This window comes from Drosophila arizonae, chromosome 2 (assembly GCF_054131065.1).
Source record: "Drosophila arizonae isolate 15081-1271.41 chromosome 2, UAZ_ARI_1.0, whole genome shotgun sequence".
In the NCBI taxonomy this organism is placed as follows: domain Eukaryota; kingdom Metazoa; phylum Arthropoda; class Insecta; order Diptera; family Drosophilidae; genus Drosophila; species Drosophila arizonae.
In genome coordinates, this window is record NC_142922.1 from 17720861 (window position 1) to 17745796 (window position 24936).

General features: G+C 39.2%; 1 protein-coding gene and 2 long non-coding RNA genes across 13 annotated transcripts; 2 read left to right on the plus strand and 1 right to left on the minus strand.

Annotated features, from left to right (window-relative positions):
• Positions 1 to 618: 618 nt before the first annotated feature.
• Positions 619 to 18630, minus strand: LOC108609038 (uncharacterized). Of its 11 annotated transcripts, none has more exons than XM_089462263.1 (8): positions 18490 to 18629; positions 16543 to 16722; positions 5519 to 5607; positions 4876 to 5084; positions 4382 to 4817; positions 3282 to 4315; positions 1902 to 2609; positions 619 to 1836 (listed from the first exon to the last, which is right to left on the minus strand). In XM_089462263.1, exons 3-8 carry the CDS (start codon positions 5580 to 5582, stop codon positions 1117 to 1119), a joined length of 3171 nt encoding a protein of 1056 aa, XP_089318389.1. In that variant the 5' UTR covers positions 5583 to 5607; positions 16543 to 16722; positions 18490 to 18629; the 3' UTR covers positions 619 to 1116. The 11 variants fall into 11 exon arrangements, with proteins under 11 accessions (XP_089318389.1, XP_089318418.1, XP_089318377.1 ...); XM_089462292.1 differs by lacking the exon at positions 16543 to 16722 and adding an exon at positions 12155 to 12235 and having other exon boundaries at positions 3810 to 4315; positions 18488 to 18627; XM_089462251.1 differs by lacking the exon at positions 16543 to 16722 and adding an exon at positions 12155 to 12235 and having other exon boundaries at positions 18488 to 18627.
• LOC149270469 (uncharacterized) lies at positions 6442 to 9405 on the plus strand. Its single transcript, XR_016268593.1, has 2 exons — positions 6442 to 8840; positions 9018 to 9405. It is a non-coding gene; the product is annotated as an uncharacterized LOC149270469 (long non-coding RNA).
• A 785-nt stretch (positions 18631 to 19415) lies between the features above and the next one.
• Positions 19416 to 24198, plus strand: LOC149270470 (uncharacterized). The gene is made up of 3 exons (XR_016268591.1): positions 19416 to 19556; positions 19642 to 21200; positions 22600 to 24198. It is a non-coding gene; the product is annotated as an uncharacterized LOC149270470 (long non-coding RNA).
• The last annotated feature ends 738 nt before the right edge of the window (positions 24199 to 24936 follow it).

The window sequence follows — 24936 nt, forward strand, 5'->3', positions numbered from 1 at the left end:
AGTCGCTGTCCTTAGTCAGCATGGGGCTTGAGCCCTTGCATACAGCCAATGCCAGTCGGACAGCTCTCAGCTTTTTCTCATACTGTTTCGCTGCTGCAATTTGTATTTGATATTTTGCATTTCAGTTTGCTGTTAGTATACACATTTTCTCATTTTACCTGGTGCAATTGGCGCAGCTGCATGGCGAAATTAAATTTGTTTGTTTCGCGCAGTTTCTAGAGGCGTTTGTGTGTCATGCATTTTTACACCTTAATTTGCAGCTAATTTGCATTTTATATATGAGAATTCTCGCTTGTTGCGCAGTTCCAGTGGCATTTGCAGCTGTCTTCGTTTCCTATTTTGGCCCAGCAGCTACTTTGCATGGTGGAAATTGTTTATCAAATGCGCGAAATGCAGCAGCACAATTTTTAATATGAATATAAATGCTACAAAAATATGCAATTTAATATGCGAAATAATAAATTGTGTTGCCCAAGGAAGCAGCTTCAACTGACCTAAAAATATATAATAAATAAATATACATGCATATGTATGTAAATATATAATATATATACAAATAATTTCAAAGAATTATTTGTATTTAAATATTTCCATGTTGTCGAACAAAGACACCAAATATTCATTTCACATTTGACTATTATATTATATTTATGTTTATCCGAATCGAACAACAATAATCAATTATTATTATTTTTACAATTTAATTTGAAGCAAATACTCGTAAATTAGACTGCTACATACAATTGAAATACTCCTCTGACAGGTTATGTACAATCGCATATGGTTCAAACAATTTGAGGCGGAACGGAATTCATTAATTAGGCTACATTAAAACATTAATCTTTAAGCGTTAACCTAGAACTGAACCACCGCATCGAATTGTGTTTTCATTATCAATATAATTATTTTTCTTTTTCTTTTCCTTTTCCTTTTCTTTTTGTACTTGATAATTTAAGAAATGCTGTTTAAATGAATTGGGGCTCGAGTGGGTTCATTCCATTTGATTTAAAGACTAGCTAATCCCTATACAAACCCGCCGGCTGGGTCTGAAAATATGATTTCCATGTGGCTAACAGGACGGCTAATGAGCTGATGTCGAGCTGATGACTCACGAGTCTAGAGACATCCATTGCCCCAGCAGCCGCACCATGGTATCTTGCCGCCCGTGTGGGAGCTGATGGATATCTTGCGGCGGTTGGAGCGCATGCTGAAGCTGGTCGAGGACTCGCGGGAGGAGCCGAAGCTGTTCGAGTTGCGATCGGACTGGGAGGTGACCGTCTCGTGGTTGCTGTCCTGGTGGGAATGGTGGCTGTGGTGCGGATTGCTGCTGATCAGGCTGCTGTGCTGGTGGTGGTGCGAGTGGTGGTGATGATGCCCACCATTGCCGCCGGCAGCCCCGCCGCTCGAGCCGCTAATGCGATGCTGCCCACTGTGCACGGTGCCCTCCGAGTGGCGGCGGGAGCACTTCGTTCGGCTGACCGTTGCCGTCATGGGCGCCGGATCGCTGCTCTCCTTTCTGTGATGATGGTGGTGCGTGGTGCTGGGCGGTGCAGAGGCCGTATTAGCCGCCTCCGCCTGCCCGGCTGTCATTGTATTGCTGTTGATGCAACGGCGCAAGGAATGTGGGGAACTGGGCGTGCTGTGGCTTATCTGCCGGAAGGCCTTGATGGCGGGATGGATGAGCGCGCCGCTCGTGGCGCTGATCAGGTCGCCGCAGCTGGCCGTCGTTGTGGGTGCGGCGCCTGCCGCGGTGTCCAGTCCGCCATTCGCCAGCGGCTGCTCCTCTCCACAGACGATGGACACACGCCGCGCCTTGCGCTTGGCCGCATCCTCCTCCTGCCAAAAGAATAAAAATCAAACATGAACTTCCCATAAGCAGGCTCTATGCGCTTCAATGTCACCTCGTTAGCTGTTCCAGCTGTCCCGGCTGGCTCGGCTGGCTCATCGCCCGTGCACTCCACGTCCAGGGATCGCGTCAGCTGCGTGGGCGTGGACCGAAAGATTGCTCTCTTGGCTGCGGCATTGGCCAGCGATTTGTACAGATGGCTTTTATTTGGCGCGACACCGCTGACTGGCGGCGGCGGTGGTGGCTCCGTGGGCATGGACACTGGCGGTGGACGGCGTGCCGGCGGCAACGGCGGCGGTGGCTTGGCAGGTAAACTGGGCTTAACGGCCAGCGGCGGCTTTTGGCCCGAGGGCGACTGCGGCACTTGGACTGCCTGGTTGACCTGCTCGAAGCCCAGATAGGTGCACTTCTCCGGAAACGGAGCCATCGGATCCGGCATGTGGGGCGCCGGGCTATCCGTGTGCTCGCGCTCCAGCGACCGGGTGCGGCTGGACAGCTTGTGGCTGCCATTCGAGTCGGAGGTGTTGCTGCCAGCCACAGTGGCTGTCGGCGTGCTGCAGGTTGCATTCGAAATCGTTGGATTTGTGCCGTCGTATTGCAAGTACAGATTCATCTCGGAGCGATAGGGCTTACTCTTCTCCTTGTCGCTGCTGCTGCCCATGAGGTTGTCACGTGACTTGCTCTTCTCCAGCTGTATGGCCAAAATGTCGCCCGATATCGTCTGAATGTCGTTAAGCAGCGACTCCAAGTTCACGGAATCCGTCTGAGCAAGGGCAGAAAGGAAAAGGCACTGCGTTAGTGGATATGTAAATAAATACCTATGACATTCAAGTTGAGCGCTATGCTCTGATAATGTAAAATAATTTATATAATATATAAATTTAGATATAAATGCATTTAGACACTCAGATACACACAATAAATAATTAAGAATATTAAGAAACATTTAACTAGACATCGATTGACATTGGGATATAGGGAAAGGCTCACATCAAATAAATCTATTAATGAATATGGAAATCTAAACGATTTGTAATGTATTTTACCATGTTTCCAATGAAGCGGGAATATATTGAATACAAATTGATTTTCCGATTGACATGAAAGCATATTTAAATTATATTTCATTTGAGTCAAACATAAATGGAAAGTTGAGAGATTAATGGGGACTACGAATATTTTATTTGATAATTGAAATCATACGGATAGCAGAGCCAATTTGAATATATATTGATTCAGGGGATAACAGGGTCTGGGAAATACAAACATTTATTCGAATGAACTATAAATTATAAGCTATCCACATTAAGTATTTATGAATGGAAATTTCACGATCTAAGACAACACGCAGTGAGAAATGGCAAGTGAAAGTCTTGAATTGGGAGAGCTAAGAGGCCGATGACTGTGGGCTGATCCGCATGGCAGATCCCCTCACCTGACTGCCAATGTCAACGATGCTGGATGTGGACAGCGCGGCGATTGGCTGGCAGCTGGCGGCCGAGGCGGTTAGCTTGAGGCTCTGGCGCAGCGGCGATGTGGTTGCTCTGGTGGTGTTTGTGGTGACTGTCATCAGGGGCTGGGTCAGGGCTCTGGCCGAGATGCAGCTGCTGTGGCAGCCCTTTTGTGCGGTTGCGTACACCGGGGTCACGCAACGGGTCAGGGGCAGCGGAGAGGGCGGCGCTGAGGCCGATTTGGCAGCGGCCGAAGCAGCGGCAGCTAGCGCAGCGGTATAAATATCAACCACGCTGCCGCCATAGGCGTTGGCCCCACCAACACCATCGCCACCGCCGGCCACGCCCAAGCCAACGGCAGCAGCCACATTGACGACCGCCCGATGCACCGCGCAATGCTGGTGCGGCTGCTGCGTTGGGGGGAGGTGGGGCTGGCCATGGCGCTGGCGGTGCTGGTGGCACGGCTGGTGGTGCAGCTGGCAATGCGAGCGCGCGCGATGCCGTGGACTTACTTGTGGAGAGAGACGCGGACCGGGCCGCTGATATGGAGTGGCCAGCGCGTTGTTCACAAATATGTCGGGGGGATCACGCGGCGGCGGTGCGACCTCCGGCTGATGCGGCGGTGGGGGCGGCGAGTCCGGTGGCAGTGCGTCCTGTCCCCGATTGGCAAGCTCCGTGTTGAGCTTGAGGCGCGGCTTGATGGGAGCAAAGAAGTGCTTGGGGCTGTTGAGCGCTTGTTGCGTGGCGTTTGTCGTTATGGCTACGGTCTCAATGCTGCCGCCGGCGCCGTTCGTCGTGGGCACGTTGAGCGCTATCTTGGGCATCGCTTGCAGCGTGGATGTGGGCACGAAGGTGGTCAGCGGCACGGGCGGCGGCGACCTGGAAGGCGACGATGTGCTCGAGTACTTGCGCTGCGAGAAGGGCGACTGCAGATTGTAGTCCCAGCCATTCGTGTGCTTCATGGTCTTGCCGGTGGTGGTGCTGGAGCTGGTGCCCAGCTCGGGCGTGGGTGTCAGCACTGCGGGCAATGCAAAGGAATGTCAGGCGTGAGCTGTGAGCGTAGTTCTAGCCAGCTGCTACTCACCCGAATGGGGGCTCTGATGATGGGCCAGGATGTTCTCAAAGTATGAAAGCGGCGGCACCGTCGCCTGCAAATCGTTTAGCTGATTGGCGACCAGCTCGATGGGCGTCAGGGGCGTCAGGGGGCCCACCAGGCTGGGCAGCGTGCTCTGCGAGCTGTTGAGATCGGGTGTGCATAGCATCAGATGCTCCGGCGGCAGCTGCGCCTGCTGCATTTCCGGATTGCTGAGCGTCTCCTCCGACACCACAGACAGGTGGTCAAAGTGCATGGGCTGGTTGTCCGGCTTGGCCGACGTATGGTTTTCAACTGGCTGCACCTTGGGCTCCTCCGGTGGCAGTGGCTGTTTGATTGGCACGCAGGAGCCACCACGCTCCTGACAGCACTCGTCGCTGCAGTGGCCATCGTCGTCGCAGCGACACGTATCACATGATTCGGAGTCCTGCACGGCGGAAGAACGTTTAGTACTTGAGGAGCAACTTTATAGAGATTCAACTTACATCACTGTTTCCATCACAACCAGCGCTGCCTCTGCCACCGCCGCTGCAGCGCCGCCCGCTGCCTCCGCTGCCGCGGCATCCGCCGTACTCGTGCTCGCTTAGCTTCGCCTTGAAGCGCTTGTTCAGCCGATCGCATTCATCGCGCAGTGACCAGATCTCCCGTCGCAGGTGTTCATTTTCGCGACGCAGACGCTTGATATCCGATTGACCTGGAATGAAAGTGGATCAGATTTACAGTTCATTTCTAATATCTATATGTCTACATATTCATATTTTTGTATTGTTCTTATCTAAACCTCTAATCACTTTGTTTATATTAACTTAGCCTACGTCTTGTCAACGAAAACAATGCTTATACCTAAAAAAATATATATATGTACATTTATATATACATATAGCTAGTATAGCTAGTAGCCATATATTTCGATTTTTTTTTTTTTTTTTGCGCCTTAAGCATTTTTATTTTATTTGTTCAGCTTCTAATGTGTTTTTAATTGGACTCTTGGATTATTCTTATTTCCTGTTTAAAACAACAAATAGATATTCATAAGTATTTACTGCAGACACGTCTATATATATGTATGTATATATAATCTATTTTAAGCACTTTCTGAAGCATTTTTAAGTTGCTGTTGTTATTTACCTCGCTCGACTTCCGCATTTATGTTGATTGTGCGCAACCTGAGCTCCTCATTTTCGTATATCATGCCACGTGATGACTTTCTGTCCAATCTGGAATTATTCAGAACGATATTAGCTAATGCTTCATATAATTGGAAAGTGAATATAGTCTTAATGATGATATTGCCTTTCATCTGTTAGGGGCTGCCATTGTGAGCGACGGCCCGTCAGCATTCTAAGTATTTAAAGTTGAGTTCTTCTCTGGTATCTAATATGCATATACATAGATCTTATCAGCTATGTTGTTCTTGAATTGGTAGATGGTGCCTCAACGACTGCTGTAGGTCAACTGAATAGGGTAGACTCTATGCGTTTTGCCCAATAATTAGGCATTCCTCTCGGTCTGTATTTTTGGGCTTTCAACACTCGCCGTGCATAAATAAATAATATGAAAGCGACGTAGACAAATAAATATATACAAATGATATTTTTCACGCATATACGAAATGTGTACCAAAAGACCCAGCATTTAAAGCAAACACATATCGACCAATAAACTGGAGGTGATAGGCCCCATCTAGTGGCTCGCAAGGCAGAAAAAAGAACGCAAACAAACTATAAATTACATGGACTTCAAAACCATAAATGCGTCTTTGTATATATAATATCGGATACTGAGAAACTGCGCCTCACAGAGCACCCTTTAATTTGATAATCCGCAATTTGCACTTAGCACTAAGCACCAATCAGATGAAATCAATTAAAAGCTATGCTCAAATCCCAAATGATCCATAAAAAGCCCCGGCAAATTTTCCATAACTTACGCTTTTTTATGTATTTCAAAGCAGATATGCGCGTGAATTTATTTTTGACAGTGTTGTCTGAAGAATTTTGAAAAACTGCCGACCTGTTGGACTAAATGCCATCGCGCTAAGCATGCTCATACCCTGCAGACTGTGCGTTGAATAGGCATATAGGTATATTAGTTTTATGCACATGCTAGTTTCATTAGTTTGATGGTATATGTATTGAAATTTTTAAAAGCTTTGTGCGGTCCTCATTTTCTTTACTCAATAAAGCTTAAAGTCAATCTGCATGTTTTTTATTGGGTATCCTTTAGTATATCATTGCGGGCTTCATTTTTAGTTGCTTTGGAAACTAGACAATGTCATCTTTTTGTTTTTGTTTTGGCAAGTTTATTAAAACATGAAAAATATGTAAGAAATGTTTCGAAATTGTTTCGAAAATCAAACAAGTAAGAACGTTGCAGTCGGGCGTTACCGACTGCGGAATACTCATTCACATCCCATCAACAATTTAGTAGTTAAGTTTCGTTCTAATACTGTAGAATATACAGGTTTTTCCGATTTGCCACGCCCCAACTGGGCGTAGACACCTCATTTTTGGTCAGTTTTTAGAAAGAGATAACGTTACCCTAACTGCAAAGTTTGAATGCTTACCCTAAAAAAATGTGAAAATTACAGGGTATTTTTCGATATGCCACGCCCCTAAAGAGGCGTAAAAATTATTTTTGGGGAATCGATAGAGGAGGCTACCAGTAACTCAACTATCTAAATTTGAAGCTTCTAACTATTATACTTTAGGAGATATAAACTCTTGCGGTTTGCCACGCCCCCTGTGGGCGGACATATATCCGACAAAACTTTTTGGTCTTGGGTGATCAGTCCGAGTATATATACAAAATTTGAGGTCTCTGCCATCAATAGTGTCCAAAATATAGGAGAATTTAAAAAATCACTATATCTTCAGGTCCGATTTGCCACGCCCCCAACGGGCGTAGACCTATAATTTATCTTCAGACTTTATAGAATCATACCATTAGCTGACGTGCAAAATTTCAGCATTCTAGGTTTACAACTTTAGGAGATACAGTTTTATCCGATTTGCCACGCCCCCAATGGGCGTAGATATATCCGCCATAGCTCGTGATCTTGGGTGGTCAACGCGGACCTACAGCTTTCTAGCTCTTCAACAAACATGATTTCTGGTATATCGGAAAATGCATTTTCCGATTTGCCACGCCCCTAGTGGGCGGATCGGGAAAATTTTAACACTTTATAAATCGGAGATATACACGAGTATGTGTTCCAAATTTCAAGTCTCTAGCTTCAATAGCGCCGAAATAGATTGCGTTCATACGGACAGACGGACAGACGGACAGACGGACGGACGGACAGACGGACAGACGGACGGACAGCAAGACGGACATTGCACAAAACCAATATACTGATTCACTTTCGTGAATGAGTATAAAAACAGTATGATGTGTGAAATACCCTAGAAAAAGACATATTTAAAATTATGGTATGAAAATAATAAAAAAAAAATAAAATAAAAAAATGTGAAAAAAAATGTCAAATTGATTTTTTTATAATTTCAATCAAGATTTAAATATAATAAAAATGTATTAGATTTTCAAGTACTGTTTTTATCCAATCTCTTTTTGGATTTATTTTTATATAATTTAATTTTTTATTGGTTTATGATTTTCAAAGAATAAACTATAATAAATAGGCTTTAAATTTTTTTTCAAAATAAATCGCAAATATAGAACCGATGCTTGAATATTTTTGTTTTCATAAGAAGTGCACAGTTCTTGCGAACTAGTACTGGTTCCGTACGTGAACTATCGACGCTTCAGCCCTGTATTCGAGAATCTATTCTTGACATGCGTGTAAGTGTGCGGAGGCGTGTGCGTGAGCGAAACGTGGGGGATACACAGTCAAATCGATAAATGTATGATCGATACAAGGCGTAACGCTTGGCAGTTTTATTCATAAAATGCGCTGTTTGTGGTGTGTGTATGTGTGTGTGAGTGTCTGAGCAACGTAATGAAAACAATCGTTTGCACTGTGATTTGCAGTGAAAGGCGAGGTAAACAGATTCAGATTCGGATTCAGATTGTGAGTGCGCGCGAGTGTGTGTGTGTGTGTGTGTGTGTGTGTGTGTGCGTGCGCGTGTATGTGTGAAACGTGTAATTTCAACTTGGACAATGTACATGACTCGATGATAAACAATAAACTTTATTTTTAGCTTCTGTTTGAGGCGAGAAATGTTTATTTTACGATCACTAAAGTGTATGGATATTAGAAATTTTAATGACTTTCAATATTAATCGATATATAGGGCACGAGATCCAGATGCTCGCGAGCAGAAATGAGTGCAAGAGACTTAAAATCAGTTTCCTACTCTTGAATGGCAGCCCAAAAGCATGTCAACGAGCTTACTTTGCCGACTTCTCGGAGCGTTTGCTGCCCTTGCGACTGCGTTCATTGTGTGCTCGAGTACTCTTCGCGCCTTTCATTTAATACACAAATATTGGGGTAAATATTTCAAAACGGTGACACAATTTGGCTGGCTTCGCACACATAAATCCGCTGGACACGTGCTTAGCCTTAGACCGTAACTAATTAGCTACACACTTTGTTTACAGTTGTACAACATTCTTTATTGTGTTTTTCATTTCTTTTCCTCTGGCTCTAAACCAAATGAAAAATTAGATAACAAAAGAAAATTCGGCGCAGCGAAGACGTGAAAATGTGTATTCGCACTGCAATACCGCACGATTCGGCTATGAACAGAAAACTGACAGTTGGGCGAGATCAGTTTTGGCCAAAAACAAACGACTACAACAACACCACAAAGGCAACAACGAACGCCAACGACTGGCATTGAATGCCGCCAAGAGCAACAAGCTCTGCCCGTGACGGCCACTGGTTCAATTTTTAATAAAACTAAACTAAAATGAAAATGAAAAAGAAAAACTCTGCTAAGAAATGAAAACTGTGAAAAGTTTCATAAAGCAACGACGGCGGCCGCTAAATCTTTAAGGCACTACCAATATCAACAAATCATCGTTCTCAATGAAAGGCGGGCACTCTGCTCAGAGATTAAATATGAAAAGAACAACACAGACGTCGAATATCGAAAAGCAAATACCGATGGCAACAATGCTCTCTCTCTCTCTCTCTCTCTCGCTCTCACGCTTTTTTTTTTTTTTTAACAAGCTAAATGTAGTGTTTGACAACGTTAGTTAAATACCGTGTAAATGTTGCTGAATCGAAACTGCATATATTATTTATATTTATATAGAGTAAATACATATTTATGGCAAAAAGACTTTATGGGAAATTTCAAATTATCATTATTGCTCATTAAAGTTTCTAATTTTTAAATACCATTTAGTTTGTATATAATAGTGAGTAACCAAAATAAGTTAAGTATTTATTTAATATTCCTAATAATAAAATACAAAATAAATAAACGTTTGCTTCCTCAACATTATATTCAACTTAATGTCTTCTGCAGGCATAAAACTGTTTCGAATACATTTCCAAAGGGTATATAGAAAGAGATATAGCGTCAGAATTTGAACTTTTTACGTATGCGGTCAGTGAGTTTTCAACTGCAAAAAAGCTTTTACGATTAGCTTATATACAAATATAAAACAAATAAATATGTTTGTCTATATGTACATATATCTTAATGTAAAATGTTAATGTAAAAAGCTTTGTTAATTTGCATTGTGAAAAAAAAAAAAAATAATAATAATAAATAATAATCACAAAATAAGTTATTCTCATTTGTAAGTTTCAAATTTGTATTATGAAAATTAATTATATTTTTATTATAATCTCAGCAAGAAGTTTGTGAATTTTTTAGTCAATTGTATATTGATATACATATTTTATTTATTTATTATATAGTGATGCTTAATATGATTCGGAATTTTAATTTGGTTTCTGCAACTATTTTAACTGTTTGTCTTGACTGCAATCCAAATAAATTTAATTTAATCAAGCCATTAATCGGATCGGTTTATGGGCTGGTAGCTGCAAGTGTTACTTTTTTTCCACAATTACAATTTGATTACAAGCAGCAAAAAGACAACAAAAATTAATTTATTTTAACTATAAGCAGCAGATAATATAAATTACCCAGCCGCACCGCAATTTCAAATAATTTTACAGATCTCTAGCTACTGAGTTAAATAACATTGTAAATTGCTTGACCATTTTTTATTTGCATCATATTCGCTTTTATTGTCAACCACTGGCCACTGATTAGCCCGATAGCCAGCTGCCAAAGCGTACAGAAATAAGTATCTGAAATGTGTCACGGATGCTGACAGTCGGCGCTATAAGTGGTGCAAAATAAACGTATCTCGCACGCCCACACTAGCACAACCGCAAATAAATCTTACATCAACAAGCACAGAGACAGACGCGAATCGACGACTATTTAACCCGACGATCTCTCTGTCAGCTAAGGTCAATAATTCTAGTTGGGTTATTTTGTAAACATACAGGCGAATGTACTTCAAACACATTTTCATTCGAAACATAAGACAGATGACAGCCGAAAACCAAATAGTTGATCTAAGTGTCATCGTCATACATCTGAGCATAAGCAGTCCGAAGTTTCATTAACTTTCTGTCATGTGGCGGTCGATTTCATCTAAAGTTTGTAACAGCTGGAGGAGTAGAAATTTCAAGGAGCTCAAAAGCGTTTGGAAGATCGCTTTTCTCACTTAGTTTGATACAGACGAAACTCCATAATATTGATCTGCCTAGGTAATAATTAACCAGAACTTCTCCTATAATATTATTGATCGTATTTTCATTTAAGTTATATACAAAAATTCTTTCCAGCTGCAAATAGTGATCGATAACATAATTTGCATATCATTCATTAATATGCTCTACCAAGCATAAAAATTACTTGAGATTTTTTGATTTGCTTTATCTTCTCTATTACTACAACTACTTCTCAGCCGACCCTCGGTATAACAAATTTAAAGTTCACAGTGCCTGTCATAAATAATTTCTTTCATATTCACTTATGCGTTTCGTTATAGTAATTTGTGAATTTAAATTATTTATAAGCCATTAAAAAATTAACACAGGTTATGTGAGCCAATAAATATTCAACCCAAAAAACGTATATTTTTAAAATATATAAATATATTTGTTTGCCGTTTTGCTTTTAGTTATTAACTTATTTTATATATATGCTGATATATTTGCGGAACTCGTGCCAATTTGTTGCTGCCTGCCATTGTTTTCTTTGACATAAATTAGACGCAGACAGCTTAATCTAAACCAATAATATTTTAATATTCTTGTTGAGATGCCGATGAAATGTTTCCTTAAGATATTATTGCATTATTTATGGAATGACTCACAATTCAATTGATCATTGGGTATATTCGTTCATAAAACATTTTACTGATTTGAAATTTCTTACTCTTTAAGTTATCGAAATAATTATTATTATTTTAATTACTTAAAAAAAAGTATGTATTTTCTTTTGTTGAATAAAAAGACAATATTACATACTTTTTTGTAAAAAATATTTCAAGATTTTTAAATTTTTCTCTTATAAAAAAGTTCATATATGATAGTATTAAAGTTGTATTTATGGTATAAGAGATAATTGTAGAATCGAATGCGCATGATCCTTAAAATTAGCTACAACAGAGCTTTTTCCAAGCTCTCGATCTCACTCTCTCGAGCTCTCGAGAGCTTTGCACTGCTTAAAAGCTTTTTCGATCACTGAACCGTCAAGCAGTTGGCGGTTCAAATTCGATTCTTATCAGAAATGGATTAAAATAAATATGTAAAATTAGATAAGTTACCTGCTATTTAGCTTATAGTGTGCATGACGTCTTCGTTCTCGGAGCATAGTCGTGCGTTAGTTTGCCGCATATGAAAGAAAGACCAGCAAACGAAAAAAAAAAACAAATGCAAAAAGACATAAAATACAGAACAAAAGCGAAAATCCAAAGAATAATAACAAAAAAAAAAAAAAAAAAAAAAACATCACAACACAACATAAAAAAAAAAGATACAAAAACAAAAGGAACAACAAAAATTTGTCGAGAAAATTATTTTCGTTGTTGTAAATGTGTAAATGTAGACATGTGATTTTTGTGTGTTTGTTCGTTTTTCCTTAGATACGAAAATTTACTTTTACTTTGTTTATCAATACTCGAGAGCGTGTTTATTTAGATAGAGCCAAAGTGTGTAAGCGCATGTTGAATATTTCGGCACAAAAACAATACAAATAGAGCTTCAACTGAAAACATTTGGAAATGAGATATTTACCGAGAAAAATTGCAAATTTTACACAGCATGGCAAATAACTATGCCATTTTAAGGTAACAAAAAAAAAAATAATTATAATAAAAATAAAATAAAATATTTATAATGAGAGAAACTTTCCAGACGCAAATAAAAATTGTTGTGTGGCATATTAACGACTGCCTCAATATCTTGATGTTCAATGACATTCTCTAGGACCTGTCTGCCCCAAGCACAATGCCCGGGCGACCGCATCAATATGTATATATTCATGTATGTATGTATATCGTCATATTCATATGGAAATATGTGTGCCTTTCACAACGACAATGCACAAAGGCTTTTCACGAATAGGCTCCTCTTCCCAGCTACAGCAACGACAACAACAACAACAACAACTACAGCAACTACAACAACTACAACAAGAGCGACAAGGGTTTTGGTTGGGAACTTGCAAGGCATTTTATTCAAAGGGTCGTAGCAGCATTATCTGTCAAGGCAATTGATTTATCGATCAAGTTGTCAAGTGCTCATTGTCATCATTCAATCAGTATTTACACATGTGCTACAATCGAGACCAGGTCCTTGATTGGAGCACCATATGTGAGCCAATGGAACTGATTTCGTAAGGGCATTATGCATGAAATTAAGCAAATTTGCATTGCAAGCCTCCGATATCCCCATCAGAATAACTATCGCCAGCCAAATAACATTAAAGAACTGAGATTGCAGATTAAAGAGATCATGCAATACTCATCAAATTAAAAATAAACAAACATTTATAAAGCAGAATTGATTCTATGTCTATTCGCCATAACAATAATATTTGTTTAGCAAAGCACTCTAATATTTCTGCAAACACATTTGCATAAATAAATCATTTAATATATGAACTTTCATCAGCATATAATTTTCACTGGCTGATTCATTGATTTTCTATATCTGTTCAGGCAGTGATATGAATAGAAATGCTAAGTAGAGTATCCGTTAGTCGTTTGAGTGCGATTCATTGCTGTTTATTTATAAACTTACTCAGTATCGTAATAGGAGCTCATAAATATAAACACGCTTTTTATTCAATAAATGCTTTCTTCGTGGGCTCCCCGATGGGTCGATCGCAATTAACGGGCCGTCGACGGAAAGTGTTCGATTGGATGTATGAAGAATTCGACTTATTATTTTCGGACACTTGCGCATGCTAGGCATACTTTAAATAGGTGTATCATAAATGGAATTTTAAAAATACATTTCGTGCAGCGGCACAGATTGTGGAAGGCGCTCGCTCGCCTGCGTTGACAGAAATAAGATGCGAATGCAGCAAAGATACCGATACGGCGTGTAGCCGAGAGAGGGGGCGGGAATGAGCACAGGTTTGAACGCGTACGGAACGGTCCAACGGATACGTTGTGGCCCGGCAGGCACGCGACTTCCAACTGCACCACTGCGTCTGGGGCCAACCACTTGGCCGTATGCCCCACGGCTGTGCGAGAGTGCGTCGCTTTTGTTGTTTGTGTGTTTCATGTTAAATAATTGCGTATACATTTTATTTGTTGTTGCTTAGACTCAGCCAACGCACACAAGCATACCCACACACTCGCACAAACACATAAACAAACGCAGTGGAAGTGGGCGGGGCCGGCGTTGCATACGGCCTGCCAATTCAGTGACGGAATGTGCGTGCGGCTTCTAGTCGAAATTTACATTCATTCGTTGAACGAACAACAAATTGAGACCGCATAAAAAGAGGCGAAAGCAGCAATTGGAGAATACGGAATACCCTTTCTTTCTAAACCGGCTGCTGTCTGACTTGGAAAGGATACCTTAAATATATAAACCTGTGATTTGTTATTTACGTTGTACAAATGTAGTTGACAAGGTAGATTATTTAACCTTTAACTCCTATTTCCTCCCTAAATACCTTTGCTTTTCAGTCGCATTATAGCTGATATATCATATGAATATGTTCTCTAGTCAAAGTTGAATTTATTCATTATTTTAATTTCATAATCAAAATTAATTTACCTATTGCATTCCTTGACTTTTCAACAAGTTTTTAAGCTGAGATGTAATTATTTAACATATCATATATATATATATATACATATATATATATTCTTTATATATATGTTTCATTAAATCAAATCTAACTTCCGCTATGCGTTACACATTCCATAACAACTCCTTCATGCCCTCTGCTATATGGTATAAAAGACGAAATTTTTTGTGTGCGTGTCCAAAGCCAAATGCACAGCCGATATACAAGCAAATATGGCCCTAAAAGACTTTATGTTTGTTTTTGTTAGTGATTTTTGCATGGGCCAGCGTCTGCTGCATTTGACTTTTGTGGGCCAGGCTCTTTATTTCGTCTGGCATTTGATTTTTTTTTTTTTTTTTTTTTTTTTTTTTTTTTTTTTGCGAGAGTTGAGAGTGCAGCCACTCATAAATGCCCATATAGATCACAGTAAGCTGCTTTCGACTGGACTATTTGATGAGCGAATGTTTTTCACAGTGTTCAGAGACCGAATGCGACTTTAATAGAGCAACACTTCAGAGAGGTGCGAACGAGGCGGGGGCGTGGCCATGTCACCTACATTTTGTATAGTTTTCAACAAAACTCTCATTAATTTTATGGATTCTTCGCGACTTGGGTAAGACGGCCAGGAACTGGATTACGGCGACACATAAATAAATAAACAAGTTTACGATCAAAAGTTTCCAAATGGGTTTTGTCTTTTCAAAGCATAATTTATGGCTCGCTGCTTTGACATTTCCAGCAGGCACAGAAAGGCTTAAAAATATTTATAATTCTCTGTCTTTGTTGAATAAGCTTAATTGCTGTTCTATTTTATAAGGTGTGCGCCCTTTACTTAACACTCAAATTGATAGAACTGTTAAGGCTCAACTGATTATTGTGATATCTATTTGAGTATGATTTAATGACTCGAAAATGCTGTGCTAATTGGATTATCTGTAGATATATTGATAATTTGGAAGAAACTGTTCAAAGTTAAACTAGAGTCAAGTCAAATGTAATCAGTTATTAAATACATCTCTACAAGAATTAATACATAAAGTCTTTAGGCATTCCATTCAATCGGATAAGGAATGTTAAGTCTTTATATAAATATACAATATTTCAGCTTGTCGCATTTATTTATTTTAAATGTGCCAGTATTTTGACTAAATTAGATTCTTGCCATCGAAATGGTCTGCTTATGCTTCGCGGCTGTCTGCGCTGAGGGACACATGTCTAGTGGAAAGGTGAGTGCGAAGATCAGCCAGAATCTATTTTGGAAACGCACTCACACAAATCAGCCAAAAGCTGAATCAGAGCTGTAAAGTTGGCCAACATTCCAGCCGGCCAAAGAGCGAGTAAGAGAGTGTGAGTGAGAGCGAGTGATAGGGGGATAACGGGGTCGCCATATGCCGACAATTTGGCCGAATGATATTTACAAGTGCGGGCTAACACTCACATGGCCTTTGCCTTTATCCATTCATCGGCCTGTTTTGTAAATAATTTCCAAAATAAAAACAATGCGTCACACCGTTTGGCAGTGCTAATTGAAGCGATCCAACCGAAAGACATAAAAGCGCCAAAAAATCTTCCTGCTTGGGGTAGATGAATCTTAAATACCCTTGAAATTCTGATTGACAGCTACTGAAGACATCAAATGTCTGTACATAGCCTCACAGATCTGAGCGTAGTTCATTCGCAGCTAAAGGAAAGTCATTTCGATGCCTGAGATACCCTATCTTTTGGCATTCTCTTTAATTTTATTTATAAAATCTGTTGTTTTTTGAACGTTGAACTTTTGTAGGTCTTATTTTAACGCCAATTTTTCATTGAGCTTCTGTTTGTGCTCTGTGAATGCATTAGGCCATCCGCCAGCAGACAGTTCATTCAATAAGTTATTCAGCTCGTCAATCAAGTAACTAGACTTACCTCCTATTTCTACAGCAGTTAATCAATTGAGTCCACCAATCTTGACTCTAGACAGATATAGATCATGCAGGCATTTGTTGCTTCGTCACCAACTGTATGGGAAAGTCAAAATACCCTACATCTATTGCGTTGCAACGTCATATTGTTATGTTCAATCAATGCGATTTTCGCGTCGATTTCCTTGTGGAGGCCAGCGATCAAGGTAGCGGAAACGAGATCAATTTAATTATTCAAAAATTATCGTGGCGCAAATCGTCAGCAATAAAATCATATACGAAATCGTGTTCATTTTCGTTGTTTTTGTTGTTGCTGTTGAAAATCAACTGGGGAAAATATTATGGGTAGCATTTCGGAGGTTCAATGTTCCGACGACGCTTTTTATGAGCGCAAATGAAATGCAAATAATAATATTTGAAGCGTTTTCAATTTTAATTTCATTCGCTGCTAATTGTATGAGCCAAATTGAAATATGTACTAGGTATAAATATGTTTCGATTAATTGCAATACACATACACATACAAACAAACAGAAACTGGACGGAAAATTTGCATAAAAAGTGGAAATCGGTTCAATATATGCGCTCGACGTGAAACATTTCCCCACTGGCCCGCCCGCTCGATAATTTGGGCCTAAAGCTAGAATAATGTGCTGCCCAATTAAAATGAAATTCAATAAATTTTTTCTTTGATGCTAAAGACAAATTTATGCGACCGAACAAACCATTTGCCAGACGTGGCCGTCATTTAATTAGTCGCATAATAAATTCATTGGAAAAATATATGTATTTCTATATGTATATAACGGTATATATACGCAGTACATACATACAATATGTGTGTATTTTAAATGATTTCAAGTACATTTTACGGCGTAATTGAAATAAATCTCAATCTCGCAATGCCTTTAAACACTGCTTCAGTCTACCAGCAATTGGGGCTCATTTGGATTTAAAGGGAGCAATCGAGAGGACAAGGACAGACGGAGCGATTTATGAGACGGCAAATAGTCGAAATGCTGCCTACCCGGCATCTATCCTTAGGCAGTTTCACTGATTCCAACTAATTGTCTTAAATGTAAAATTAAATTTGTATTTTTCATTAGCATTTAAATTTGTAAGCCTATTAAAAAGGTGAAAAAGTGGGAAAGTTTCGCCCAATTCATTGTTGCTCTCCTAAGCTTCAAACTATCCTAAACTGACTATTTTTTTTTTACTATCTGTAGCTTAAGCGGATTTCATTATAAAAAGATTTTTAAGGGATGAAAAGATTTAAATTTAAAGTCTAATATCATTAAAGAACAAAAAAAAAAAAAAAAGATATTTTTAAATTTATATCTCTGCTGGCAATTAATAAATTATTACTACTAGGGTTTGTCTTATATACAAAAAAAAAAAAAAAAAAAAAAAATAAAATAAAAAAAAAAATAAATAAATAAAATAAATAAATAAAAAAATAAATAAATAAAAATAAAAAATATTAAAATAAAATAAAATAATAATAAAAATAATAAAATAAATAAATAAAAAATAATAATAATAAAAAGATAAGTAAATAAATGAGTAAAAACATAAATGAATAATTAAAAATAATAATTAAGTAAGTAAAATAAATAAATACAAATGGTTTGTATAATTCCTAATTTCCTTAAATTCAAAATGTTCAAGTTAATTTGATTAAAATTTTTTAATAAACTCGGTAGTAGCTCAAGTCTGTTATTTAGTGGTAAATAATTGAAATAATTGTGTTTGGTAACTTTGAAGCTGGATGGAACATTTTTGGCCATAGACAAGTTGCGCTCACAGACTTGGAAAGGAATTTGTGTTGAGCTAAGCTAAATAAAGACGCTCGAGTCGTTCACGCTGTAAATGTGTAGAACCGACTGTGTGTGTGTGTGAGTGTGTGTGTGTGTGTCAGCATGTTTATGTACTTAACTATGTTGCAACCTACTTGCTTTCGTTGGCGATGAGCTTTGCGTTGATTTCCGCTGATTGTTGTCTCCGTTGTCGCCGTTGCTGCCGCTCGCCCGTCCGCTAATTAAATTGTCATCCAAAGAAATGCCGTCGAGCCAATGCATGACATTATTTCAATTAGTCGACTCTAACACACGCACACACACTCACGCACACCTACACACACACACATGCACTTAGATATGTACATAGAGAGAGATAGAGAGAGAGAGAGGGTAAATCACATTTGAAGCGTAAGGAATTGATAATTCGTAAGCGTTGACACTTCGTCACAGACACATTCTTCGCATAGTGCGCGACTTTTCCACGACAATAATAACTCAATTTTCCGCTTTTCCGTTTTTCCCGGCAACAAGTCGTTGGTGTGCGCGCGCGCGTGTGTGTGTGTGTGTGTATGTGTTTGTGTTGGCTGTTGCCTTCTTCTGCTTTGACTTTTGTATTGCACTTTAGCTTTAGCTTTAGCACTTTCAACACGCATACGCCCCGTGCGCCCGCATAATTAGCACAATGCACTTTGCTGCAGCTTTTGCTGCTGTTTTCCTTCTGTTTGTTATTGTTTTCTCTCTATATGTATATTTAAAGTAATTTATTACTTATTGCCAGCTGCATTAATTAAATCAAACTTATATATTTATAAATATATATGTATATATATAGATGTGCACCAGATTTGTATATGAACAAAATTTACAGCACGACACGATCTCTCGATAATTCGTATCGATTTGTATATTCTATCTGCGACTTGTTGTTGGCACGCTGGCTAACCGGCTGCTTCTGCTGCTTCTGCTGCCACTGACTGACACGCCGGACGCTGACCGGGCAGTAGCTGCCTCTGCTACTGCGACTGCTACTGCGACTGCGACTGCGACTGCGGCTGCGAGTGCGAATGCTACTGTGGCCGCGTCTGTGGCGCATTTCCAATCGCTTCGCACGTTATTGTTTCCATTGTGTTCGGTATTTGTATTTTCTTATACTTTTGTTATTCCTACACATACATACATGTAGCCATACACATGCACATATATAGATAGCACTGCCTAAGTATGTATGAGTTTGCCTCAATTTATTGTAGCATGTTTTTTGTTTTGTTTTGTGTTTATTTTATACACATTCGAAATGTTTCTAGTATTACGCTAAAGACGACCCCTAGCCGCAAACCCCTTCGCACTGTAGGCCGACAAACCCGCAGACAGCTCTGGCCAATTTCCTTGCCGACATGTCGGGACATAAACATGCGAATTACCCATCGAGCTGATCGGAACTTGCGTCTATACCTTGTACTTCTGCGTGTTCTGTGTGGGCATTGCTTAATGATGACTGGAACCTGTTTGATTTCACATAGTCGAGTTGCTCATTCAATGGAACATGAATGAAATAATGAAACATCGCCACAGCATGATTATTCATGCGATCAATCACCAAATGGAAAACTAGCTAAGTTTCTGTGCTTAATAGGCCCAATAATTAAAAATCAATTTGATCGGCTCGACTTTTGTTCGCACTTCATGATGTGAAGCGATAAACAAAATATAATAACAAAAAAATACTTAAATTGATGCAATTTCATGGAAAAACGATTCCCATTGGATTGTTCAGCTCAAATCCTAAATACAAATTTTATGAAAATGATATAAACGTGTAATTTATGGCAAGCAAAACATTAAATACTTTGTTGCATGACATTTCAATGTTTTCCTTTTGATTTATTGGGCATACCCTGTAGAAAAGTTGTACATGGAAAGGGCTAAGCTGACAACTTTATATGATTCTACTATTGTATATTTATATGTTAACAAAAATTATAAAATTAATGAAATTAAAAGTTTATAGAGCTTTCCAAGCTGGTTTTGCCTTGAAATATTGCTGGGTATTAGTTCGTCTGTCAACAACAAATTTCGACCTACTCTTTTAGATGGTATATACCATGAAAAAGCTTATTTCAAAAACATAAAATGGACCTATTACAAATGTGACCCAATTATTTAATTGCATTTATCGAATTTATTGACTTTGCAATCTATTGCAAGTATTTCAGTTTTCAATGGTCAATGGACCACTGTGCGGCACTTTAGCATTTAACGAGTTGACAGGCGTGATTGAAAATCCATTTTTGTAATTTAAAACCGATTGTTAATAAACCGAACAGCAGCTAGACGCAATTGCTTAAAGTTTATTTAAAATAAATTACATACACATACAGATATATATACATATAAATATATATATAAAATATATATAAATAAATATTTTATTTTGTCGACAATTTAAGTATGGCCTTCAATTTATCGCAGTGATTTGTTTGCAAATTGATTTATTACACAACAGAGACGTCACGCGGACCGTCTGCACTTGCTATGCAACGTCAATTGAGCACAGTATTTTCCTTATTTTTGTTTTTTTTTTTTTGGCTGTAGCCGATGGAAATTGCTCGCGATATGCAATTTTGCTGTTGCTTATTTACATTTCAATCAGAAAACAGCAGCAGCGCAACACAGGCTGTCTCACTCTCGCATCGGCCTAACTATCTGTCAGCATCGATCGCGGCACGCGGCGTATGAGCGATATTTTCTTCGCCAGCGTCAATTTTTCGGCACCGTCCGCAACGTTTAAAAGACCGACTTACTCTGCAGCCAACTGCATGGCATAGCGCTCCAAACAGCTGCTCTTCCAGGCAGCCTCATATGTGTAAGTGTGTGTGTGTATGTGCGGGTGTGTGTGTGTGCGGGTGTGCGTAGGCCGTAAATGAGGCGAGACAACGCAGAGGCAGACAACATGAGTTGTTGTAGGAGAGGAGGTGCCGTTACGTTCCCTTCTATTCTGCTCATTCTGTTTCATTCTGTTTCGTTCTTGTCTACGGCCCATTAGCCCCGCCCACCGCCACCGCCCCTGCTCGACAGGCCGTTGTTGTTGGAAAATTAAAAGAATCAAAGGCAATGGCAAAGAGCGAAATTAAGTATTTAGTTGTAGTACAAGCACTCTATATATTGTAGTATCTATCGCAGCTAGACATGCATTCTGCCTCTTGCATCTTGTGGCACCACGATGAGGTGGTGCAGCAGTAGGGGGCAGGAGTGGGCTGGGGTGGGGTCTTAGGTGCAGACAGCAGCAGTCAGTGTGCATGGCAATACTTAAATTCACTTGGGCCTAGAGTGGACCGAAGAGTGCAAAGGCAAGCCAGCTAGCTCGCTTGATTATATGCAAAATATAAATATTTGCAATTCATAGACGACTGATTGGCATAAATAATCTGTGTTTACTTTCCAATGAAGCTTGAAGCTAAGAATTGTTAAACATCATTGTTACAGTGAGTGAAAATGTAAATAGATCGTAATTTCAATTGACTCTAATATGGCCATGCTATTATTTTACCAAATAAAATAAGTTATTCAACTGCTTTCATATCACATAATTGGGTCCACCCTAAACGCAGCCAAGTCGTGCAGTTTTTGCGTGCAAGCGTCTCAGTGTCTGCGTGTGGGTTTATGTCAAAGCTGAATGAAAGCAGAGTGGAAAATAAAATGTGTAAGAGTCTCTCTCATTGCCGTGCCGAGATAAAATGCATTGTTTTCTGGAAGAAGAAGGGCACAAAAAATGTAATAATTAAAGAAAATATACATAAGGGATGGTGAATGATGTAACGGAAATTGCCCAAAGGGTTGTCAGCCGTTACAAATTTAATCAAATTATTGCCCAAAAGGCAAGGCTATTGGGTTTCATTTATTAATTATATATATATACATTTTTTTTTTTTAAGTTTCATAAAATATAAATGTAGTGAGTGTGATATTAAATTTAAAATATAATAATATTAATTTATAAAATATATATATTTTTAAATTGCTTAAAATAGAAATGTATTGAGTGTGATATTAAATTTAAAATATAATAATATAATATAATAATAATTAATTGCTTGGCAACTCTGGCTGGCAATGGATACCCATACATATAACATCTCGTATATGCTGCACATGTAATATTTAGTCTTTTATTATATTACATGCACACGCGCCGCTGACTCGTACTTTCGCACGGACGTAACCCATTTCCTCGGCCTTGCCTCACACCAACACTGAAATGGCAGCCACGCCCCCCGACATGGCAACAAAGTAACAAGTCAGCATGCATTGCTTCCAGCGCTGGCTACAATTAACACGTCATCGATGGAAGCCCAATCTGAAATCGGGCCTTGTCCTGCCTCGATTATCTTATTAGAAGCGAGCCTCACAAGCACACACACACACACACACGCACAGATAACCACAAATGCTAAATATACGATGAACTCACACACACACACACACACATGTATGAGGGCTGGGACGACTGCGAGATAAATTATTGCACTCGGCTTGCTTCGAAAGACACCACAGGGAAATAGAAATAAAAATGCATTCGAGGCAATATCTTTGGTAAACGGCAGTCGAGTCACAAATACAACTACACATCCACACGCATACACGCATGTACATACATATGTATGTGCAGACAGTGGGGCGTATTTATTCAGTTTGTTTTGGGGACACAGCGAGTGCACGAGCTAACCTTTGACGCTGTGTTCACAGTTGGAGGAGTTGCCAGACATTGTCAGACATTGCCAGACACTCCATGCGTAGTCAAATTAGTTATAGTGTTACGCATACGCAGCGTGCTCCGGCCACAAATTCAATCTCAATATAACACAAAAGAGAAATCGCTTATGTCGCATGGTAATCCAAATTCATATCTATAGGAATGTGTGTGTATGTGTGTGTGTTTGCATACACATAAGTTATTTGCTTTTTTATTGCATTTTCTGTTACCTGTCGAAAGTTTCTGGTATTTTTGAAAGCAATTTGCGATTGGCAACAAGTGTACTCATTGGGGCTGCCCTTCGTGTGCCGTTGGCATTTAACTTGCTCCACGATGCAGCCGCCCTTGGCCCACCCCACCGCTTCTTATTTAGCTTTGATATTCGTTTTACTGAAGTGCAGGGCGAATGGCGAATGGTTATTGAATAAGGGAAAGAAAAAGAGAGAGGGAGGGAGGGAGAGAGAGAGAGCTGCTCGGCAAAGTTTCGATTGTATTTGATTACAAAGGTCAAGATGCAGCAAGTGCAGTTCTGTAATGCTTCAAGGGGCAGCCCTTCAAATTTATTTAATAAGCTGCAAAAGTGCACTAAAAATAATAAACGCAGTTTCGATTGTTCGCCATTTGAATGGGGAGTGGAAATACAAGCGAAAACCCTACTAGAGCTTCAGCTATTGTAATTGCTTCACTTGAGGAGGAAATAGTAGCAAACCAATCGACTGAGGCTGACTGACTGGCTGAACCTGAGATTTGATACAATTTCTTTCATTACACAAGATTTTTAGCTAATCCTTTTCATTATAAGAGTCCAAATACTAATCAAAAAAAAAAAAAAAAAAAAAAAATAAATAAATAAATAAATAAATAAATAAAATAAAAAATAAATAAATAAATAAAATAAAATAAAAAAATAAAATAAAATTAAATTAAATTAAAAAAAAAAATAAATAAATAAATAAAAATATAAAACGCCAAATAGTAAAAATAAAATTTTAAGCAAACATTTATTATTAGTCCACATGAAAGCTTAAGTGGCTAAATAATTAATATTAATAATATACGAAAGAGTATTACAAATTTTTGAAGACATTTACTACTCAAAGTCTCTTTCTCTCTCTTTATACATATATACATATATACATATATCTTGCTCTTGGAAATTACTGATTATAACTTGGATATTACTGATTAGAACTAGCCGAGTTACATATTATAAATGAAAAATTAAATTAATTAAAAATTACAAAATAAATAAATAAAAGGCACTAAAATTTAATCCCAATTTCAGCTGCACTTAAAACCCTTGCTTATGAATTTAATTTAAAGTAATACCCCGCTTTGGAGTACAGGCCCAATGCGAGTTGAGTACTTCAAAATGAATCACCTTTTAACTGTTTGCAGTCAAGGCCCAAGAAAGTGTCCAATTTTAGGGCGGATAAATAAAGATGAGAAATGTTAATGCTGTTCTTGTAAAATGCAAACATATTATTTACAATAACTTCAAAGGCAATTATCATTAATTGTTATGGCTATTTAAATTTAACGCATCATTAACGGCGCCAGCCAAACGAGCAAGAACAAACTTGCCCAAAAGCTCGCACACAACACGCACAATTTATAGCAAGCCGGCGAGGCGAGCTTTTTGCCTGACAGGAAGCAGCTTTTCTCTCTTAAGAGAGCCAAGCTAAGAGAGCGGCGCATTGGTGAAATTTGTCGCCGGGCCTCTTTGTGGCTGGCACTGTGAAGCGTTGCCTGCTTTTCGGCGTATGTCTTAAAAGGCGCGTGACGTCCGTCCAGTCCGCCAGCCAGACACCCCTTCGCCCACATAATTTCCATCGTTTTAGAGCCTGGC

What these genes read in the sequence shown, in the direction of transcription:
- LOC108609038 (XM_018000710.2), bottom strand. Translation starts at nt 18,616, where the DNA reads ATGCATTGGCTCGACGGCATTTCTTTGGATGACAATTTAATTAGCGGA. An exon ending in CACTATAAGCTAAATAGCAG is followed by an intron (nt 5,608 to 12,154) that starts GTAACTTATCTA and finishes GAATAATTCCAG; the next exon opens with ATTGGACAGAAAGTCATCAC. An exon ending in CAGCTGGAACAGCTAACGAG is followed by an intron (nt 1,837 to 1,901) that starts GTGACATTGAAG and finishes TTCTTTTGGCAG; the next exon opens with GAGGAGGATGCGGCCAAGCG.